Raw genomic sequence first — 18,184 nt, 5'->3', positions numbered from 1 at the left:
TCTACTCTTGGGATTCTTTGTTTTAGTCCTCTAGTAGTCTAGTCCAAACTCCAAAGCATTATCTGAATATGAAGGGTCCCACAACTGAAGATCCATTGGTTCATTTGGTTGCTTAACTTTCTTTCTGTCCCTGGAAAGAGAACCCAGAGGGTACAACAGGACAGAAGATCGGGTTGGCCTCTGACCCAGATATTTTCTTCCTTTTGAATTTTTTGTCACTATCTACATTGTAGACCTTATACTGTGGGGATATTTGCTTTGTAATCTTAACCTACACATGGTGCGTAAGTTAGCAATAACTTGGCCTTACGCAAAGCTTCCACGAGCATGGCTCTTCGTATTAGCATCCACGAATGAAAACTTTTTATAGAGAACTTGCGGATAGTCGTTTTCTTCGCTTCTTCTGTTCTTCACGCGGGACCTCGTTATTTCTTTGCGTTGGGAGTATAAGATTTTTCTGTTTATTGTTGGGAATATCGGAGGAGCTCGAGAAAAGCCCAATGGCTATTTCAGTATCATCTGCTACTGTTGGTTCGTTGAAATTGGAGTCTTCGATCCGTTTCGTTCCTTCGAAGCTTTCAGCTTCAACCCCTCTTGGATTTCCACCGCAGTTTCGGCATCTTCAAACGGGAAGGAGGAGGATTTTTTCTCCTCTTCAGCGTCAAATCCTTCCTCGGGTGTGTGTATTATCTCTTTTTCTGTGCTTCTTATTTTGCGTGAGGAGGGTCTAGGGAGCAGACATGTTTTACAAGCATTGATCTTAGATTGTACTATTGTTTCATTTGGTATTTCTTTCTCTAATTGTGCTATTCTTTATCCATTTATCAGGGTAATTAATTCTTCAGTTATGGGATGGAGTTAGTATTATGCTTTGTTTTTACTCTACTATCTATTTAACTATTTTGCTCACTAAATTATGAATGTCAAATTTGGGATAATTTTGTGTATGGTTTAATGTTTAAACACTTTCATATATTTGTGATATTTCATTTGCAACTTTGAGGATTAAACAAGATGGTAGTTTCCAGTTTGGAGGGTATGTTCTCTCAAAGTTACTGACTTCTTGGTTCAAAAATTTGGTTGCAGAAATTCCAAGGTGTTTAATATAATTAAATTTCAAGCAACGTGCATGTAGGTTGAAAATGATAAACTTCAGAGTAATTCGTGGTTTATTTATGACATTGTTGCATTCCTGGCCACTAGAAGGAATAGGAGCTAAATACATGACTTGATTTGAGAACCCTAATCATTAGGATTTCTTAATGTACAATTCATAAAGGACAGACCAGATAACTGAAAGAATTAAATTTACATCACCTCCCATGTAGACGGCCTTTAGAGAAAATTACTTATCATTGACCATGTTAGTGTTAATTTTACGTAAGCTCTTAGTGAGAACTGCAGTTTCATTCTCGACTTTACCAAAGGAAGCTTGAATAAAATTCTAATAATATTCTCTTGTTAAACATTAAAAGAGTTAATTATGGGAAAAACTATGCTGTTGGAATGACATGATACCGGAAAAAATTTGACAATCAAAACCCTCCTGTGAATTTTGATAAATACCACCTGATTGGTTACTAACTGATGGTGGCTTAGTTGGTAGGATCTCTGGCTTGTTATAGCAGAGACCTGGGATCAAATCCCATTGCCACTGGGGTTCAGGGCTTAAGGGGATGGGGATGGGGGATGGAGGATGGGGGGACTACCCCCTGTTGTGGAGCCCCATGAAGCCAAAAAAAAGTTTTTCCGGTATCATAGTTGAACCCGTTAATTATATATCCTTCTTTGGCAATTCATCAAACATAATTGTAGCCAAAATGGAGTATATTGAAACACTATATCTGATTAGTGTGTAACTTCTTTAAATACTTTTTCTGTAAGTCTCTTCTTCAATATATGGCAAGTGGATGACCACAACTAGGGCCTTTACTATTCCCTTCAATTCATAATCAATTGCATGGTTTACTTTTCAAGAAAAGAATATCATCACCATGTTGTGTTCTTTCCCTGAAAAAAATTATTACTGTACATTTTGGAAGCTTAATGGATCCACCTAACTCTTAAGAAAAAAATATTACATAATTTCTAGCTTGGTGTAGGCAATGCATCATTACAAAATCATGATCTTATGTGAAACAACAGTCATATTTGTATAGACATTGTGGTCAAAAACTGCCAAAAAAATGTAAGAAACTATGTAAAGGAAGGTGAGAACCACAATGACATGAAGGGAAGGAGAGGGAACTAAGTGAATATGCAGGTGTGTTAGGTTGTGCAATCTCGGATTGGCCTTTGACGTACTTGGGCCTCCCCTTAGGAAATAATCCTAAGAATGGAAGTTTCTGGAACCCGGTAGTGGAGAGATTTGAGAAGAGGCTTGTGTCTTGGAGGAAAAATTTATCTTTCCTTAGGGGGGAGAGTCACTCTAATTAGGTCTACCCTAGCTAACCTACCTGTTTACTTTCTGTCAGTGTTTAAGATCCCCACTAAGTTTTCCAACTTTTTTGAATAATTAATGAGGGATTTTCTATAGGAGCCTAGAGAGGAGAAGAGAAATCATAGGGTGAGTTGGGAGGTGGTAATTAGATGTAAAAAGCTAGGAGGCCTTGGGATTGGAAACATTAATAAAAGGAATATGGCTTTGTTGGGGAAATGGTTGTTGAGGTTTACAGTGGAAAGAGATAAATTGTGTACAAAGATTGTGGCTAGCGTACATGGGCTAGAAGACAACGGTTGGGATCTTGGAATTGTGGCAAGGGCTACAGCTGCTTCTCCTTAGAAATCCATTCATGATCTACTTCCAGCTTTCTCCCCTTGGATAAGGTATGGTCTTAACTTTGGTAATCGAATAAAATTCTGGGAACAACTTTGGATAGGGGATTCACCTCTGAAAGACCAGTTTCCCTCCTTGTATGCTCTATCAGACTTGAAAAATGAACCTATTTCTTCTTTCTTAGGTCCTTCAAACTCCACTTATAGTTTTGGGTGGAACCTAGGCCTAAGAAGGGCAATCAGGGATACTGACTTGGACAACATTTTATCTTTGTTAGCCATCCTTGAGAATGTTTTCTTGGATCCTAATAAAGAGGACACTAGATTTAGATTTTGGACCCCTTCCACCTTAGGTACTTCCTCTTGTATTTCGTTTTTTGAAACCTTAACTCAGCCTCTTGCCCCTATCGGGTTATCCTTTTCGGTTAAAGAAATTTGGAGCAAGCCCATTCCTCCTCAGGTTGGTAGTTTTTGTTGGGAAATTTTCTTGGAAAGATTTAACACAAATGACTTACTTTAGAAGAAGAGACCCAATTCTTATTGACTTCCTAATAGGTGTACACTCTGTAAAGCTGATGGGGAAACTGGTTACCACCTTATGGTTTCTTGTAAGGTTACTAAAACTGTGTGGGAGTGGGCTCTCTCCCTCTTTGGGTGTTCTTGGAATCCCCCCGAGAGTGTCCAAAGTTTGTTCTCTCCTTCGTTTTTCAAATGGCGTAAGAAGAGAGGGAAGATTATGTGGAGGAGCATTAGGGCAGCTGTGTGTTGGTCCTTGTGAGAAGAAAGAAACTCACGAATTTTTTCAGACAAGGAAAGAACCCTAGAAGACCTATTAGGTCTAATACTTTTAAGGGTTGCCCACTGGGTAAAATCTATGGAGCTGTTCTCAGATTTTCCTGTGGCTAACTTGTTAAGAAATTGGAAAGAGATAGCTACCTTTGTTCAGTGTAAGAGGATTCTTAGTCCCTCTTGGTCCCCTCCTCCCTTTGGATTTATAAAACTGAATTCTGATGGCAGTAGTTTAAGGAATCCAGGGCCTTCTGGGATTGGGGGAGTATTTAGGAATGAGGAAGGGATTGTTATTGCTTTGTTCTCATTCCCTATTGGAGAAGGAGACTCTTTTAGGGCTGAGATCCTTGTAGCTCTGGAAGGAATCCAAAGAGTAAGGGAACTAAATATTAGACATTTGGTCCTAGAAGGTGACTCGAAGGTGGTGATTAGTTGGCTGAAGGAAGAGGACAGTGGTTTATGGACTATAACAATGAAAAGAAAAAATTCATTTGGCTGTGTAGGGACATTGAGATACAATACAGTTGGGTGAAGAGAACTGCTAACTCATTTGCAGATGGGCTGGCCAAGCAAGTGGTGAATAGGGAGTTTATCTTTTGGGCTAATTTTTAACTTTCTTTCATTGTATTCTGTTGAAGGGGAGTTAAGACGTTTTACCTCCCCCTATTGTATCTAAAGTTTCACAAATCTTCACGTCATTAATAAAGTTTTTTGTTACTGATAAAAAAAAGACATGGAGGGGAGGAGACAGAATAATACATTGAATTAGAAAATATTAAGAGATTATATGGTAACAATAGAACTCCAACTTTGCTAATTTTTAATAAATGAAAGTTTTTCCAACTTAGCTTGTAAGGAATAAAAAGGATTAATATTAATTTATTTACAACCATCAGCCTCATAATATGAGTCAAAAGGAAGATGTGGGTGAAAAAAGATAATGTTTTGAAGAAGTCCTTGGTTATGGAAAATATATATGGTGTTAGGTGTGATATCATGGTATATGGTAATTTAGCATATCAAATGTTATAAACCCATATTCAAAGATGATTAGCAGTTACCACTCTGACATGGTTCTATTGGCCTTTGGTCAGTAATTATGACTTTTCTTAATTTTAATTGTTTTATTTGTCCATCTTTCATCCTGATTTGAATTTTAGGATCTCTGATACTGGGAAAGCCATATATAGATATCATTGTTGAGAATCTAAGTAGTTGGGTTTGCCTTGTTTTCTTTGTACAAAGATGCCGGCAAATAAGTAGGATTTTTATGGTTAGGGAAACAAGGAGAATGACAACATATAGAGGAACACAAGTGAATCAACCATGGCATAAAGAACCCTGAAAGCTTCTACAATAACCTAACCTCCCAAATAAGACAATCACACATCTAATTGCAGCATTTTTGTCCTTGTCAAGGAGTAAAATCATGAGACTTGAAGTGTTTCATGCAAACTTCCATTAGCAGCCAGCCACCACACCACGGGCCACCTGTACAATATGGAGCAAAACCAACACCTTAGATACCAACTTCAATTAGCACTTACCAAGTTTTGGCAACTGTTGACTATGTTGCTGAGCTGGTGGGCGGTAATCCACTTGTATTTTATGAATTGTAGGGTCCATTTTAATTGAATGACCTTTTTGTTGTATCTTTCTTTGAGTGCTCCTGTTGGAAATCTTCATAATTTTCTTCCTAGTTTCTTTTGCGAACATCATACATTTCAGGAAAGAGTTGAAAATTTTCATCATTCACATATATGTAATATTGTCAGACTCAGCCTGGACAGAAAAACATTTGGCCACTGGGTCACAGGTCAAATGATCTGACCTCCAGTTCAACCACTTAACTGTCTGAAAAAAAATTGTGAAGAATGAAAAATTATAAAAAAAAGTAAAGGGTTCCAGATTATCTTTTAAATCTATTTTACACCAGAATAAGCTTAAAGTAGTATATATATATATATATATAAATTATAACACCAACCTAAACATTTAGTTACAGAAGCCATTGGCCAAGTTAATATATCTAGGAATGATGCATCCAAAGAACTGTTTTGGCTTCCGTTTCACAGTCTGGATGGTCCAACTATCCAATGTATATCTGAGTCTGATAAATGTGCAGACATGGGGCAAAATAAATGCAAGATTATAGTCGGATACATTTCCTTTTACAAAATCTTCCTTTCTACCTTTTACATTTGGTCTAAAAATATAGCTAAGCTGTCAAGCTGAAAAGTTGGAGTTCTTTCTTTTGCAAATTTCTGTAGGTTGAAGCAAGGAAACAAACATTTTCCTCCTTGGATGGCTTGCTCTCAAATTGTGACAAACCTGTATTGGTTGACTTCTATGCAACATGGTAAGCCTTTCAGTTTATTGAAGCATTCAATATCATGCACATGCTCCACTTGGGATGAAAACATGTTACTGACTATCCTAGTTGAAATCTTAAAACTGTTCAGTTTCCCTTTTTTTTGTGAAGTTAATGTCTCAAGTTCTTGCTTTCTTGTAGATGATCCTTGAGCTAAGTGATGTTGCAAATTTTCTATTGTTTTTTTTGGGTGAAATTCTATTGGTTTGTTTGGGTGTCTTATGTTCTAGGTATAGATGTTAAATTAACCCGGTCTGTCATTTGCAGGTGTGGCCCTTGTCAGTACATGGTTCCTGTTCTCAATCAAGTTAGTGAAATGCTGAAAGACAAGATCCAAGTTGTGAAAATTGACACAGAAAAGTACCCAAGCATTGCTGATCAATATGGAATTGAGGCACTACCTACATTCATCATTTTTAGGGATGGAAAACCTTGTGATCGTTTTGTAAGTAAGCTTTTCTTTTTCCTGCAATGAAGACCTGGTTTTCCAGAAGCTTTATGTGCATGCACTTAAAGTTTTGAGGTGGAATCTGAGGCTTAATCAGGTAGCTTAGTACAAAAAAGAAGCAATCCATACCTTAATCAGTCATATATTCACTGTGATGTGTCCCCATTTGGTGAAACCAATGTAGGGGCCAATGAGAATACAACAGGTTACATTTTTGTATCATACATCCAAGGTTCACCATTTTGGTATTGAAGCTCTTGTTGCTGTTATCCATCAACTTGTGAGTTTCCTCCTTGTGGATCTGTGTGTATGGCTAATAGTCAACTGGTTGTGCACATTTAATTACGGACTTCTGCTGTGTTGTTTTTTATATTTTCTTCTAAGTTCTTGGCAACATTTATGTTTTTGTACTTTCAGGAAGGTGCCTTGACTCCAGATCAGCTTGTCCAACGTATTGAGAATGCACTGAAAGTAAAGAAATAATTGACATGGTGAGCCTTCTTGAAAATGTGTTCTACGTTTGATTCAGGTTAAGACTTTTCCGTAAACAACATATTTTTTAGTATGACAAATTTCTCTTTTCATTTGCCATAATTAAGGCTTTGATTTGCTAGTCCAGGTTAAATGGAGAACTTGAATGGAAATGGGCATTAGGAATTCTGAGTCTTGGAGCTGATCCTCTGCATACTAAACCTCACAAACTCATGAATCTAATCGTGGTCATATGTTTTGAGTGCATTTAATCAAGGACATAAGAAGTTTGGCATGGCTCTAGATGACAATAAGAATGTACAGAGCCATTGTATTTCCTATCAAAATTTAACCAAACTATTATTCTCCTTTTATGTATTGTGATGTTCTCATTGTTGCATTCTTTTCATCCATTTACAGGATTTGGTTACCAAAGAATGGTACCGTGAACGTGCATGAATGTTGAACAATCAATCTAATATGGTTGTGCTTCGATAGTTCCTACTAAAAATTCAAATGTCACCCACAAAATTATTGACCTGGGGATGAGCCAAAATGTAGACCACTATCTAGGTTGAGAAAATTGGTAAGATTCTAACAAACCCACCAACAAGGAAACAATTGACAAACTGAAAAAATAGTAAGAAAACGTAAAACAAAGCAACACAAGCACACGAGGTTTATGTGATTTGGCTTATAGCCTACGCCCATGGTGTCAGTGGAGAATAAATCCACTAACTGTAGGAATTACAACTATAGTGTTTGCAGCCTTTTCACCAAAATCCTAGCTCCCCATACATCTCAAGTTCCCTCTGCATCTCACACTCTCCCACTCTTTTTTCTCCACTCTCAATTACTTTTTGTGTAAGATACAAGGTAATCTATACGAGAAATCCCAAACTAGGTCGACCCCACAAACTGCTAACTACGTTCAAAATATCAATACGGCTGGTATGTTGGTAGGGGTGTGTCAGCCTAAGCTTATTTCTCTTCTTTTTTTTTTTTCTCAGTTTTTTTTTAAAACCTTATTCATAGGGCTTGGTTTAAGGCTTGCTTACCCCCTAAGCCAGGTTAAACCCTGATACACCCCTGGAAGCCCCCAATATGGTCTAATACATATCGAAATTTTGAACTTAAGTAATGGATTTTGAGTCCTGCAAGTCCCACCCACCGAGTCTAGGCTACAACGAGTTCAGATGACTTGTGATTTTCATCTTCCTACAATTCCAAATTGTTAACTACTATATTTATCTATGACTTATGTGAAGAGATGAGAGATCCATCATATGGATAGTCGAACCTTACAGATATGTATGGCAAAATTTCAAAAATTTCTCTCTCCCATGTGTGAATCACATTCATTGTTTTAGAAAACTGTATTTTCAATGATCAATCTTGAACCCTAAACCGGACCAGATCTGAAACCAAAAGGTAGGAGAGGGATATACCTAATACGGAATAACAGTAACTCCCAACGAAGGTATTCACGCCCAAGGAAAATGCCAAAGACTGCTCCCATTGATGATGACACAGCGTAGGGTGGAGCAGAATCAGCAGGTGGTTCTTCAGCAAGAACCAAACTCTTTAACAAGAATTCGATGAAGGGTGAGTGAGCATGACTTCTTATCAGTTTTTCACCAAAAACTGATATCAAGAATGCTTCTTGATCACTCATACTGGTGGAGAACGAACTGACAATGGCAGCAGCAATAGAGGGAGGCAAGAGCATAAGATGGTGTCAGTTTCACTAGAGTTGTCTTCTCTCTTGAATCTGTAATCAACTTGGGTGAATTGGAGTTCACCCTCCCCCTCTATTTATACCCTTAAAGAGAGTTCCTCCTAATCCTATTACGAGTTTCCTAATCCAAATCTTATTTGGATCTATACTCTCTTTAAGAGATAAGGATAGACCCTTATTTTATCTATAGAAAAAGATCAGCCCTCCTAATCTTATTAGGAGTTTCCTAATCCAAATCTTTATTTGGATCTAGACTCTCTGAGTGGATAGGGATAACTCTCTATCCTATCTGTTGATCTAATTCCCAGAAATGCCCCTCTTTAATTAATCAAATTAAACCAGTTCGATTTGGGCTTTAGGCCCATTAAGTGCATGTGCTCATTCAACCTCCAAATTGTTGCCCAGTTGAGTATCCTTGTATGGCGTGGGACCCAAACATTGATCTACACATCAGCCACATGGGTTCAACCTAGCCTCTGTTACAAGGCCTGGCCGAATTCACTGTAAAAGATAATGAACCTCTGAGCCCATCACCATGGGCTCTTAATGGGCCCAACACTTACACTAAGTGGTCCCTGAGTCAAGCCACCTTATAAAAACCCAAGGATTGTGGGCAAATGCAATATTAGTTCATCAAGTATTACCCTCAATGGTCTTGCACTTAACATCTTAGCCCATAATGATCAAACACTGCCCGACAAGAGATGACATCTCCCTCGGCTGCAAGGAACAGTGCTGCACTCTTTACTTACATGGATCCCGGGAATTAAAACCTTTTGCAAACATTTTGAAACCGTAATATATATGTATATCTTTATATATAAATATATTTTGCAAAACAAATTTCAATGATTGAAATCGGTTGCCAGCAGATTTGGTTTCCATCAGAGAGAGTGCATCCCTGATCATTCACTTTGTCCAACAAATGGACTGATCCTGTCACTATGATCACCCACTCAGATGAATTCTCAAACTGTCCCAGCATACACAGGTTTTGACCCCCTCTAAAGATCTCACTGGTTGGCATATCAAAGACAGCCCAATCCAACACCTAGTGTAGTATCATAATCGAGTATAGGGGTCAAGTGTAACATTCCAATTTTGCCCATCAATCTCCAAGGTCCAGGGCAATATTGAAATTCTGGTCCGGTTCAAGGTTTTAAGAAAATCCACACTGCATGTACCTCAGGTCTCACCCTAGCAGTTGAGACAAGCCACCCTAACCAATTTGGCGGCACATCAGTGTCAGCCTTGGAGGATAAATCTCCATAGATCTATCCAATGACTGTGAAGATTCTAAACTAACACGAGTCTCATATGTGTCTAGTTTAAGGGTATTACAGAGAAACACACCATAATAACATGAATCAAATATGTACTTTATTCATTTACATTAAATGTCATAATGTACATCACCCTGATTGGAGCTAAGGGCATACACTGTCTAACAGTACGGTTATAACCGACCTTGCTGATGTGGATAACAAATTCTGTATCTATAAATAGGTGTCAAGACTAAAGAAATAATACGATTCATTCTTTCATTTCCACCTTAGATTCATTTGTCATGGTATCAGAGCCATGACAAACTATGCTTTTGTTAGTGTGCCGATCATTGTTTTCCTTCGACTTACTCTTTCTCGTTCCTTGATCACTGATCTTTCTTGAAATCTACTTAGTTCTAGTGATCATTTGTTCAAGAATAGAAAAAATGGATCTCTGTTTTCTTGAACCTTATTCAAAAACACAAGAACAGAGTAATGATCCACTCCTTGTATTTTGCCATGGCAGACCAAGATCCAACCTCACCCTATTTTCTTCATCCTTTTGACAACCCAGGAGCCATATTGGTGTCATGTCCCCTTACAGGAGAAAACTATTCCACTTGGGAACAAGCTATGCAAAATGCCTTGAGAGCCAAGAACAAGTATGGATTCGTTGATGGCTCTCTTCAACAATCAATTGCAGGTTCTATTGAAGAACAATCATGGCCGAAATGCAATTCTATGGGTGCCTTGGATTTTCAACTCTTTTGCTTGTGAGTTACATGAAAATGTATCTTATGCAGACTCTACCCAAGAAATTTGGTGTGATCTTGAAGAATAGTTTTCCCAAGGCAATGGTCCTTGGGTCTATCAACTGAAATGAGACCTTTCTCTCATTCATCAAGGTGATTTGTTTATAGTCTCGTATTTCACTAGACTCAAAGGTATCTGGGACAAATTAGCAAATCTTTCTTCCATTCCTAATTGTTCATGTGGTGCAACAAAGGAAATGCATTTTGAACACAAGAGGGATATATTCACACTAGTTCTTGACAGGTATAAATGAGACCTTCAACTATGTTCGATCTAGTATTTTAGCAATTGACCCACCTTTGAGCATCAACCATGTCTATGCATTAATGGTCCAAGAAGAGAAACACCAAGCCATGGTTAGTCAAAAGAATATCTCAATACTAGATGTTGTAGCATTTCACACCTCCATCTCAAAGTCTGATAACAGTTATTCTCATAATGGAAATTCTCGTCCCAAGTACAAGTGTGATCACTATAAGTATAAACGGCAATGCCATACCAAAGATCAATGTTTTGAGCTCGTTGGCTACCTTGAACGATGGGAGAAAGGCAAGAACAATTGTACTAACAAGAACACAAGGCCCAACTCCACTTCTACATTTGTTCAATCATATCCGCTCGGATCCCCCATTTCCGATCTTACATCATAACAATATTGCCAACTCCTACATATGACCTCTGACATATGGAGTGTTCGAACATATGACCTCCGACATGACTTCACTTATGCATTTTGAACAATTGCCTCTTGAGCCCTTGGTTCATTTACTAGATGGCTCTGTCTTATCTGCGAGTCACAAAGGGTCAACCAATGTTGCACCTAGTTTAATCATTACCGATGTCTTATATGTTACCTGGTTTCACCACAATCTTTTATCAATAAGTAAACTCACAACCCAGTTGCATTGTTTTGTGGTTTTCTTTGATATTGATTGTATTATTCAGGACCAAGCCTCTCACACTCTGTTTGGTCAAGGAATGCTTTGTGGTGGTTTATTGTCTTCAGCCCGAATCGCCATCCTTTGCTCTCACATCCAGTGCTGAAGGTTCTTATCAAATGTGGCATAACAAATTAGGCCACACATCTCCACAACAGCTTTCTCTTAGTCTTGGTGATGATTTTTTTTTTTACTCCAATAAAGTATGAATGTGATGCATGTGAGTATGCTAAACATTGCCATATTCCATTCCACTAGCTCATCTTGGGTAATAGCTCCTTTTGCCCTCATCCATTGTAACATTTGGGGCACATACCATGGCTCGTCTCTATCCGGTGCAAGATATTTCTTGACCATTGTAGATGACTTCAGCCGTTGTACTCGACTTTATCTCATGAAAAATAAATCTGAGACTTAATAGTTGCTTGTATCCTTTTATCACATGGTTCGAACACAATTTAATGGAGAGATTAAGGTGGTTCATTCAAACAATGGCAAAGAATTTATGTCTGGACCCATGTAGATTTTCTTCTCAGAACATAGAATAATTCACCAAACATCTTGTGTTGACTCCCCTCAACAGAATGGAATCACTGAGAGAAAGAACCAACATCTCCTTGAGGTCTCAAGCTCTATGGTTTCATGCAAGCCTACCTACAAGTTTCTAGGGAGAGTGTGTGCTTACTATTGCATACACAATTAATTATCTTCCCTCTCTACTCCTTTGCAAGGAAAAACACCATATGAAATGCTTTTTGGAAAACCCCCTACATAAGAGCATTTTCACACATTTGGGTGTTTATGTCATGCCCAACATTGACCGCTTTTAGGTGATAAATTTGCTGTTCGGGCTGATCATTGCTTGTTCATTTGATATCTACATGCTCAAAAGAGATATCACATCTACAGTCTAGACACCAAGGAGGTGTTCACATCCCGGGATATAACCTTTTATGAAGATGTGTTCCCTTTCTTATATATCCCACCTAAGACCTAAAATGATGAAAGGCCTCAGCCCAACAATGTTGTTATTCCATTATCGCAACCTGATGATGGGCTTGATATGGTAACACAACCCAATAGCTCGGTTGTCACTAAACCCAATGTCATTGAATCACCAAATCCTATTACTATTAGGCTCACTATCCCACTCCATACCGAGCACATTCTCAACGAACACACAACTACTGAATCTCATGCCCTTATATGGCCCCAACGTGTTAAAAGGTCATCAATTCATCTTCATGACTACATTTGCCATGGACCCACTAGCCCATCGGCCCATCTACAAATCAGATTTGTGGGTCCATAGAACTAAAATCCTACTCTAAAGCATTATGGGACCCAAATTAGTGTCAAGCCATGCAAGATGAAATTTCCGCTTTGGAGCGCAATCACACTTGGTCCATTGTTGATCTTCTACTAGGTAAAAGACCCATAGGTTCCAAATGGGTATACAAACTCAAGTATAAGGCCAATGGCACAATTGAGTAATATAAGGCACGTCTTGTGGCAAAAGGGTACTCCCAAATTGAAGGGTATGATTATCATGACACCTATGCTCTCATTGCAAAATTGATAACGCTCTGTTGTATTCTTTCTTTGGCAGCCATTCAGGATCAGGAATTACATCAGCTCGACATTAATAATGCCTTTTTACATGGAGACTTAGTTGAAGAAATTTATACGAGCATTCCTCCCAGCTTTTCAAAGCAAGACAAAAATAAGGTTTATCGACTACATAAATCCTTATATGGTTTAAGAAGTTCTCTTTTGCCCTCAAAAGCATTGGTTTTCAGCAACCAATTATCGATTATTTTCTATTCACCTCCACCCAAGGAGAGTCTTATATTGTCATATTGGTTTTCGTCGACAACTTACTAATAATTGCTAATGATCCTCTATGCACTCAGGCCCTCAAATCCTTCATTGACGAGTGTTTTCGTCTCAAGGATCTTAGACCCTTGCGTTGTTTTCTTGGTCTTGAAATAATTAGATCTTCATCTAGTATCTTTGTTTGTCGATATAAGTTTGACATGGATATTATTGTAGAGTCAGGTATCAGCTGTCATGCAAATTGATGAAGGAAGATTTGGCCCGACCTCGTAATTACGCAACACGTGGCAAAGGCAACAGCTCGGCACAACAGCACGCCTAAGGCGCGAGCACCAAAGGGAGGAACCAGCGGTCCGAACTCCCTACCAGTAGTCCAAACTCCCAACTAGGAGCCCAAACTCTCCCTTAGGCCCTGAGCCAAACCCAAGAGGCAGTAGCCCGAACTGGCCTGCCCTATGGCAGTTCGGGACACACCTCTCCGACCTGGTCTGCCCTATGGCAGTTTGGGACACACCTCTCCGAACTAGCCTGCCCTATGGAAGTTCGAGACACACTTCCGAACTTAAGACTTCAGCTCGCTCACCACTCCAGCACTTCGCCTCTAGGATGCCAAACTGAACAACTGTACCATGCCTGACACCGAGGAAGTTCGTATCCAGGGGCGGCGCACCTGACTGACTTGGGATCTGACGCTTGACAGCCGCACTTCAAACGGCCACCTACCACTGCCACCTGCCACCGCCATCTCCAGTTATAGAGACGGCTCCGACAAGGGGCAGTAGCAGTTCTGTCCCAGCAGAAGGGATGACACCCGAACTAGCAGAAGCACATAAGTAATCATACCCGACCTGATAGAAGCCTCGGAGTGAGTGCGCGAAGTGGTTATAAAAGGCCCCCTACCGCCAACAACAAGGTATGCAAACTTTGCGCCATTTGGTTTTATCTTGTCTTTGAGAGAATACTAACTTAAGCTTCGGAGCAATCTCACCAGGTTCCCCCCAGAGTTCCCTCATCTTCTCCGTTTCAAGCTCCCCGTTGCTCCAGTCAAAGGCAAGGTCGTTGACAGCTAGGACCAGCCGGATTGTGCAGCATCAATTGGAGTCGTCTGTGGGAAATGCTTCTAAAAGCCTCCCTCTAAAACTCTCTTAACCTCCTCTTCTTCTAAAAAACTCCAACACCCATGGCTTCTTCCAGCAATGTCGGACGTGGCACAGAAACGAACACCACCGGGGAACAACTCCAAGTTCTCGTGGTGTGCATCGGGCAGTTCCCATCCCCCTTTTAGTAGATGGGATCTCTAGCTTGAATGTGCCACAAGCAGTGGCGCCCTTGAACCTTCCTGCCTTGAACGTCCCTCTTCCACTCTCTATCGAACCAACCTTCGCTGAACCAACTGCTGTCCCACTGGTGACCCACCAGAACCAGCTGGACGACCTAATGCAATGCATGCGAGCAATGCAAGCCCAAATGCAACAATTCTAGCAGCATCAACTCCAGCAGCACTAGGTACTACATCACCTCTCTCAACACCATTATCAGCAGCAGTTCCCTCAGCTACCCCTGAACCAGTCACTACTTCCACCTCGGCACCCTGTTCCGAAGCCAGTTAAGCCCTCCCCTCAGGGTGGATGCCCTCACCGAGGAGAAGCTTCCCAACTCCAGAACGCCCCTAATAGCCAGGCCTCATCCCCAGGCCGAAAGGAAAGAAAAATTACCCCCGCCTCGCAACTCGCAGGTGGGTCAGGAACCTTGCCCACAAAGTTAGCACCTCGGCGCTCCAAGCCTGAGTTCCCGCTCACGGAGAACCGGTTCAGCGCCCTAGCAACAGACCAACATTCCGGGCCCATCGAGCTTGGCAACACAAAGGCCAGCAGTGCCAGTACCAGGCCCGCTCAATAACAAAGGTGCCAACGAAGTCGCCGAACTGCCACCCGTGTCCTGCCCGAGCTCAGAGTTAAGGAAGAGACAAACTCGGATGAGGTAAAATCTGCCCCAATTCTCTTAGTTCCTTCCCCCCTCGCATCAGAACTCCTGGCGGTCCCCATGCCCAAAGACTTCAAGCTCCCACCTTTAGACAAGTATGATGGGTCCTTTGACCCCAACAACCACGTCGATGCTTTCCAGTCCCAAATGCACCTCGCTAGGGCCAGTGAATCATGCATGTGTGTGGCCTTCACCACCACCTTCAAGGGGGTGGCTCGCACCTGGTACAGGAACCTAGCCCCCAGGTCAATAAGAAGCTGGGCCAAGTTCGTGTAGGTCTTTATCGCACACTTCGTTACCAGCAAGCGGTGCCCTAGAACCAAGGAAAGCATCTTTGGGGTAGTCCAGAGGGAAGGAGAATCCATCCGGGGCTACATCAAGCGGTTCAATGAAGCATGCTTGCAGATACCGCGATTAGACCCCGCGGTACAGCTCGCGGCGGCGAAGAGAGGGGTAATGCACAAGGAGTTCAAATGGCACATGGTGGCTAGCCGGCCCGTGGCCATGGCCAATTTCCTCAAGCTCGCAGACAAGTTCATGAGAACAGAGGAAGAAATCAACCAAAGAACCGAAGGCGGGGTCGAAAAAGAAAAAGGGAAGGTGAGCCCTCCAACCCAAGCGACAAAAGAAACTAGGCCCGAGAGGCGAAGCCAAGCCAACCATCCCGAGCTCCCTTAGCAGTTTGGACGGATTACACGGCGTTAAACACATGGCGGATCGAGATCTTGATGACGATCAAGGATGCCCCCTACGTAAAGTGGCCACCTCGCCTAAAGAGTAATCTAAACGAGAGAAATAAAAATCTCTACTGTAGTTTTCATAGAGATCACGGTCATAGTACCGAACAGTGTAATAATCTCCGGGACAAGATAGAGGGACTCATCCGTCGCGGATACTTGAAAAATTTTGGACAACATAATGATAATAATAATAAGGCAGGTCGGGAAGGGGAGCACGGAAAGGATGCCCCTGAATCCAGCAGTAGACCGGCCGAAGCCTTGCAACGACCGCCTCTAGAAGAGAGGCCAGTTCGGGGAACCATCCATGTGATAGTGGGAGGTTCGGTGGTAGCAGGGTGCACTTCGGTAGCAGCACGGACATCAGTTCGCGAGGTAGCCCGAGAAGAACAGAATCCTCCCAAGAGGCCGAAGACTGAAGAACCGATCTTTTTCACAGAAGACGACGCATGAGGTGTCCACTATCCCCACGATGACGCGCTCGTCATAAAACTAAGGATCAGCGACTTCGAAGTCTGGTGCGTACTTGTGGACTCAGGTAGTTTGGCGAACATCCTCTTCAAGTCGGCGTTTGACCAGCTACAGTTGCAAAGAAGCGAGTTGAAGCCTGTAAACACTCCTCTGGTGGGCTTCAGCGGAGAGGAAGTCAGGCCCCTCAGAAAGATAACAGTACCTGTGGAAGTCGGCACATGGCCTTGCGCGGTCAGACTCAACCACGATTTCCTGGTGGTCGCGACCCCCTCCCCATGCAATGCCATAATAGGGCGGCCAATTACGCATATTCTGCGGGCAGTGGTCTCCACCTACTATCTGGCAATGAAGTTTCCCACGGAGTTCGGTGTGGGGGTAGCGCGGGACGACCAGCTTAAGTCCCGCAAGTGTTATGTTGCCGCCCTGAAGGGAAAAACCAAGGCAGCCGACGACCTCGAATTGGAGCGGCCTACGGAGCAGGGCGAGGAACGAGCTTCGCCCACTGAGGAAACGGTTGCGATCTTGACCTCGGCTACATATCCAGCTCGAACGCTACAGACCAGTGCTTCCGTCAAAGAGCCTCTACAAACCAAACTGGTGAATTTTTTACTTCAAAATTTAGATATTTTTGCATGTTCTGCGGCCGATATGCCCGGTATTGACCCTGACCTTATAACTCACAAAATTAACACTGACCCTGTAGTCAGACCCATTAGATAGAAGAAACGCAACTTAGCCCCGGAGCGCTGGAGGGCGGTCGACGAGGAGGTCGAAAAGCTCCTCGCAGCGGACTTCATAAGGGAAGTTCATTACCCGAGCTGGGTAGCCAACCCAGTGCTGGTGAAAAAGGCAAACGACAAGTGGCGCATGTGCATCGACTACATCGACCTGAACCGAGCTTGCCCAAAAGACTGCTTCCCCCTCCCCCGAATTGACCACCTAGTGGACGCGACCTCGGGACATGAGCTGCTAAGCTTCTTGGACGCCTACTCAGGCTATAACCAAATCAGGATGGACCAGTCCGATGAGGAAAAAACCAACTTCATAACCGAGTTTGGCCTGTACTGCTACAAGGTCATGCCCTTCGGACTAAAGAATGCTGAGGCAACCTTCCAAAGACTTGTAAATAAGCTTTTTTAGCCCTTAATTGGCACACAAATAGAATGTTATGTAGACGACATGGTCGTCAAGACGCAGTTCTCACAGAAATTAATACAAGACTTAGATTTTGTCTTCCAAATTCTGCATCAATTTAGCATGAAACTGAACCCCAACAAATGTGTCTTCGGTGCCACCTCGGGTAAGTTCCTAGGGTACATTGTCAACCGGCGCGGTATCGAGGCCAACCCGGACAAGATAAAGGCCATCCTAGATATGAGACCACCCCGAAAAGTAAAAGAGGCCCAGAGGCTAAACGGCCGCATAGCCGCCCTCAGCTGCTTCATGTCCAAATCGGCAGACCGCTGTCTCCCTTTCTTTAAGGCGATCAAAGGCAAAGGGTTCGAATGGACCCGAGACTGCCATCTCGCGTTTGATGAACTAAAGAGCT

General features: G+C 41.8%; 1 protein-coding gene across 9 annotated transcripts; it reads left to right on the top strand.

Moving 5' to 3' along the window:
* Nucleotides 1–108: 108 nt before the first annotated feature.
* Nucleotides 109–7,254, top strand: LOC148851575 (thioredoxin Y1, chloroplastic-like). Of its 9 annotated transcripts, none has more exons than XR_016098950.1 (5): nucleotides 109–677; nucleotides 5,835–5,923; nucleotides 6,203–6,384; nucleotides 6,801–6,912; nucleotides 7,003–7,254. XR_016098950.1 is itself a non-coding variant. In XM_088943409.1 (5 exons), exons 1-4 carry the CDS (start codon nucleotides 354–356, stop codon nucleotides 6,864–6,866), a joined length of 657 nt encoding a protein of 218 aa, XP_088799535.1. In that variant the 5' UTR covers nucleotides 109–353; the 3' UTR covers nucleotides 6,867–6,874; nucleotides 7,003–7,254. The 9 variants fall into 9 exon arrangements, 6 of the variants coding, with proteins under 6 accessions (XP_088799535.1, XP_088799536.1, XP_088799534.1 ...); XR_016098951.1 differs by having other exon boundaries at nucleotides 6,203–6,663; nucleotides 6,801–6,874; XR_016098952.1 differs by having other exon boundaries at nucleotides 6,203–6,663; nucleotides 6,801–6,874; nucleotides 6,998–7,254.
* The last annotated feature ends 10,930 nt before the right edge of the window (nucleotides 7,255–18,184 follow it).

Source organism: Nelumbo lutea, chromosome 5 (assembly GCF_056320005.1).
Source record: "Nelumbo lutea isolate HS-2025 chromosome 5, American lotus-T2T, whole genome shotgun sequence".
NCBI lineage: Eukaryota > Viridiplantae > Streptophyta > Magnoliopsida > Proteales > Nelumbonaceae > Nelumbo > Nelumbo lutea.
Note: the sequence above shows the minus strand (reverse complement) of the source record. Positions and strands in the feature narration are given on the sequence as shown.

What these genes read in the sequence shown, in the direction of transcription:
- LOC148851575 (XM_088943409.1), top strand. Translation starts at nt 354, where the DNA reads ATGAAAACTTTTTATAGAGAACTTGCGGATAGTCGTTTTCTTCGCTTC. An exon ending in GTTGACTTCTATGCAACATG is followed by an intron (nt 5,924 to 6,202) that starts GTAAGCCTTTCA and finishes TGTCATTTGCAG; the next exon opens with GTGTGGCCCTTGTCAGTACA. An exon ending in GAAAACCTTGTGATCGTTTT is followed by an intron (nt 6,381 to 6,800) that starts GTAAGTAAGCTT and finishes TTGTACTTTCAG; the next exon opens with GAAGGTGCCTTGACTCCAGA.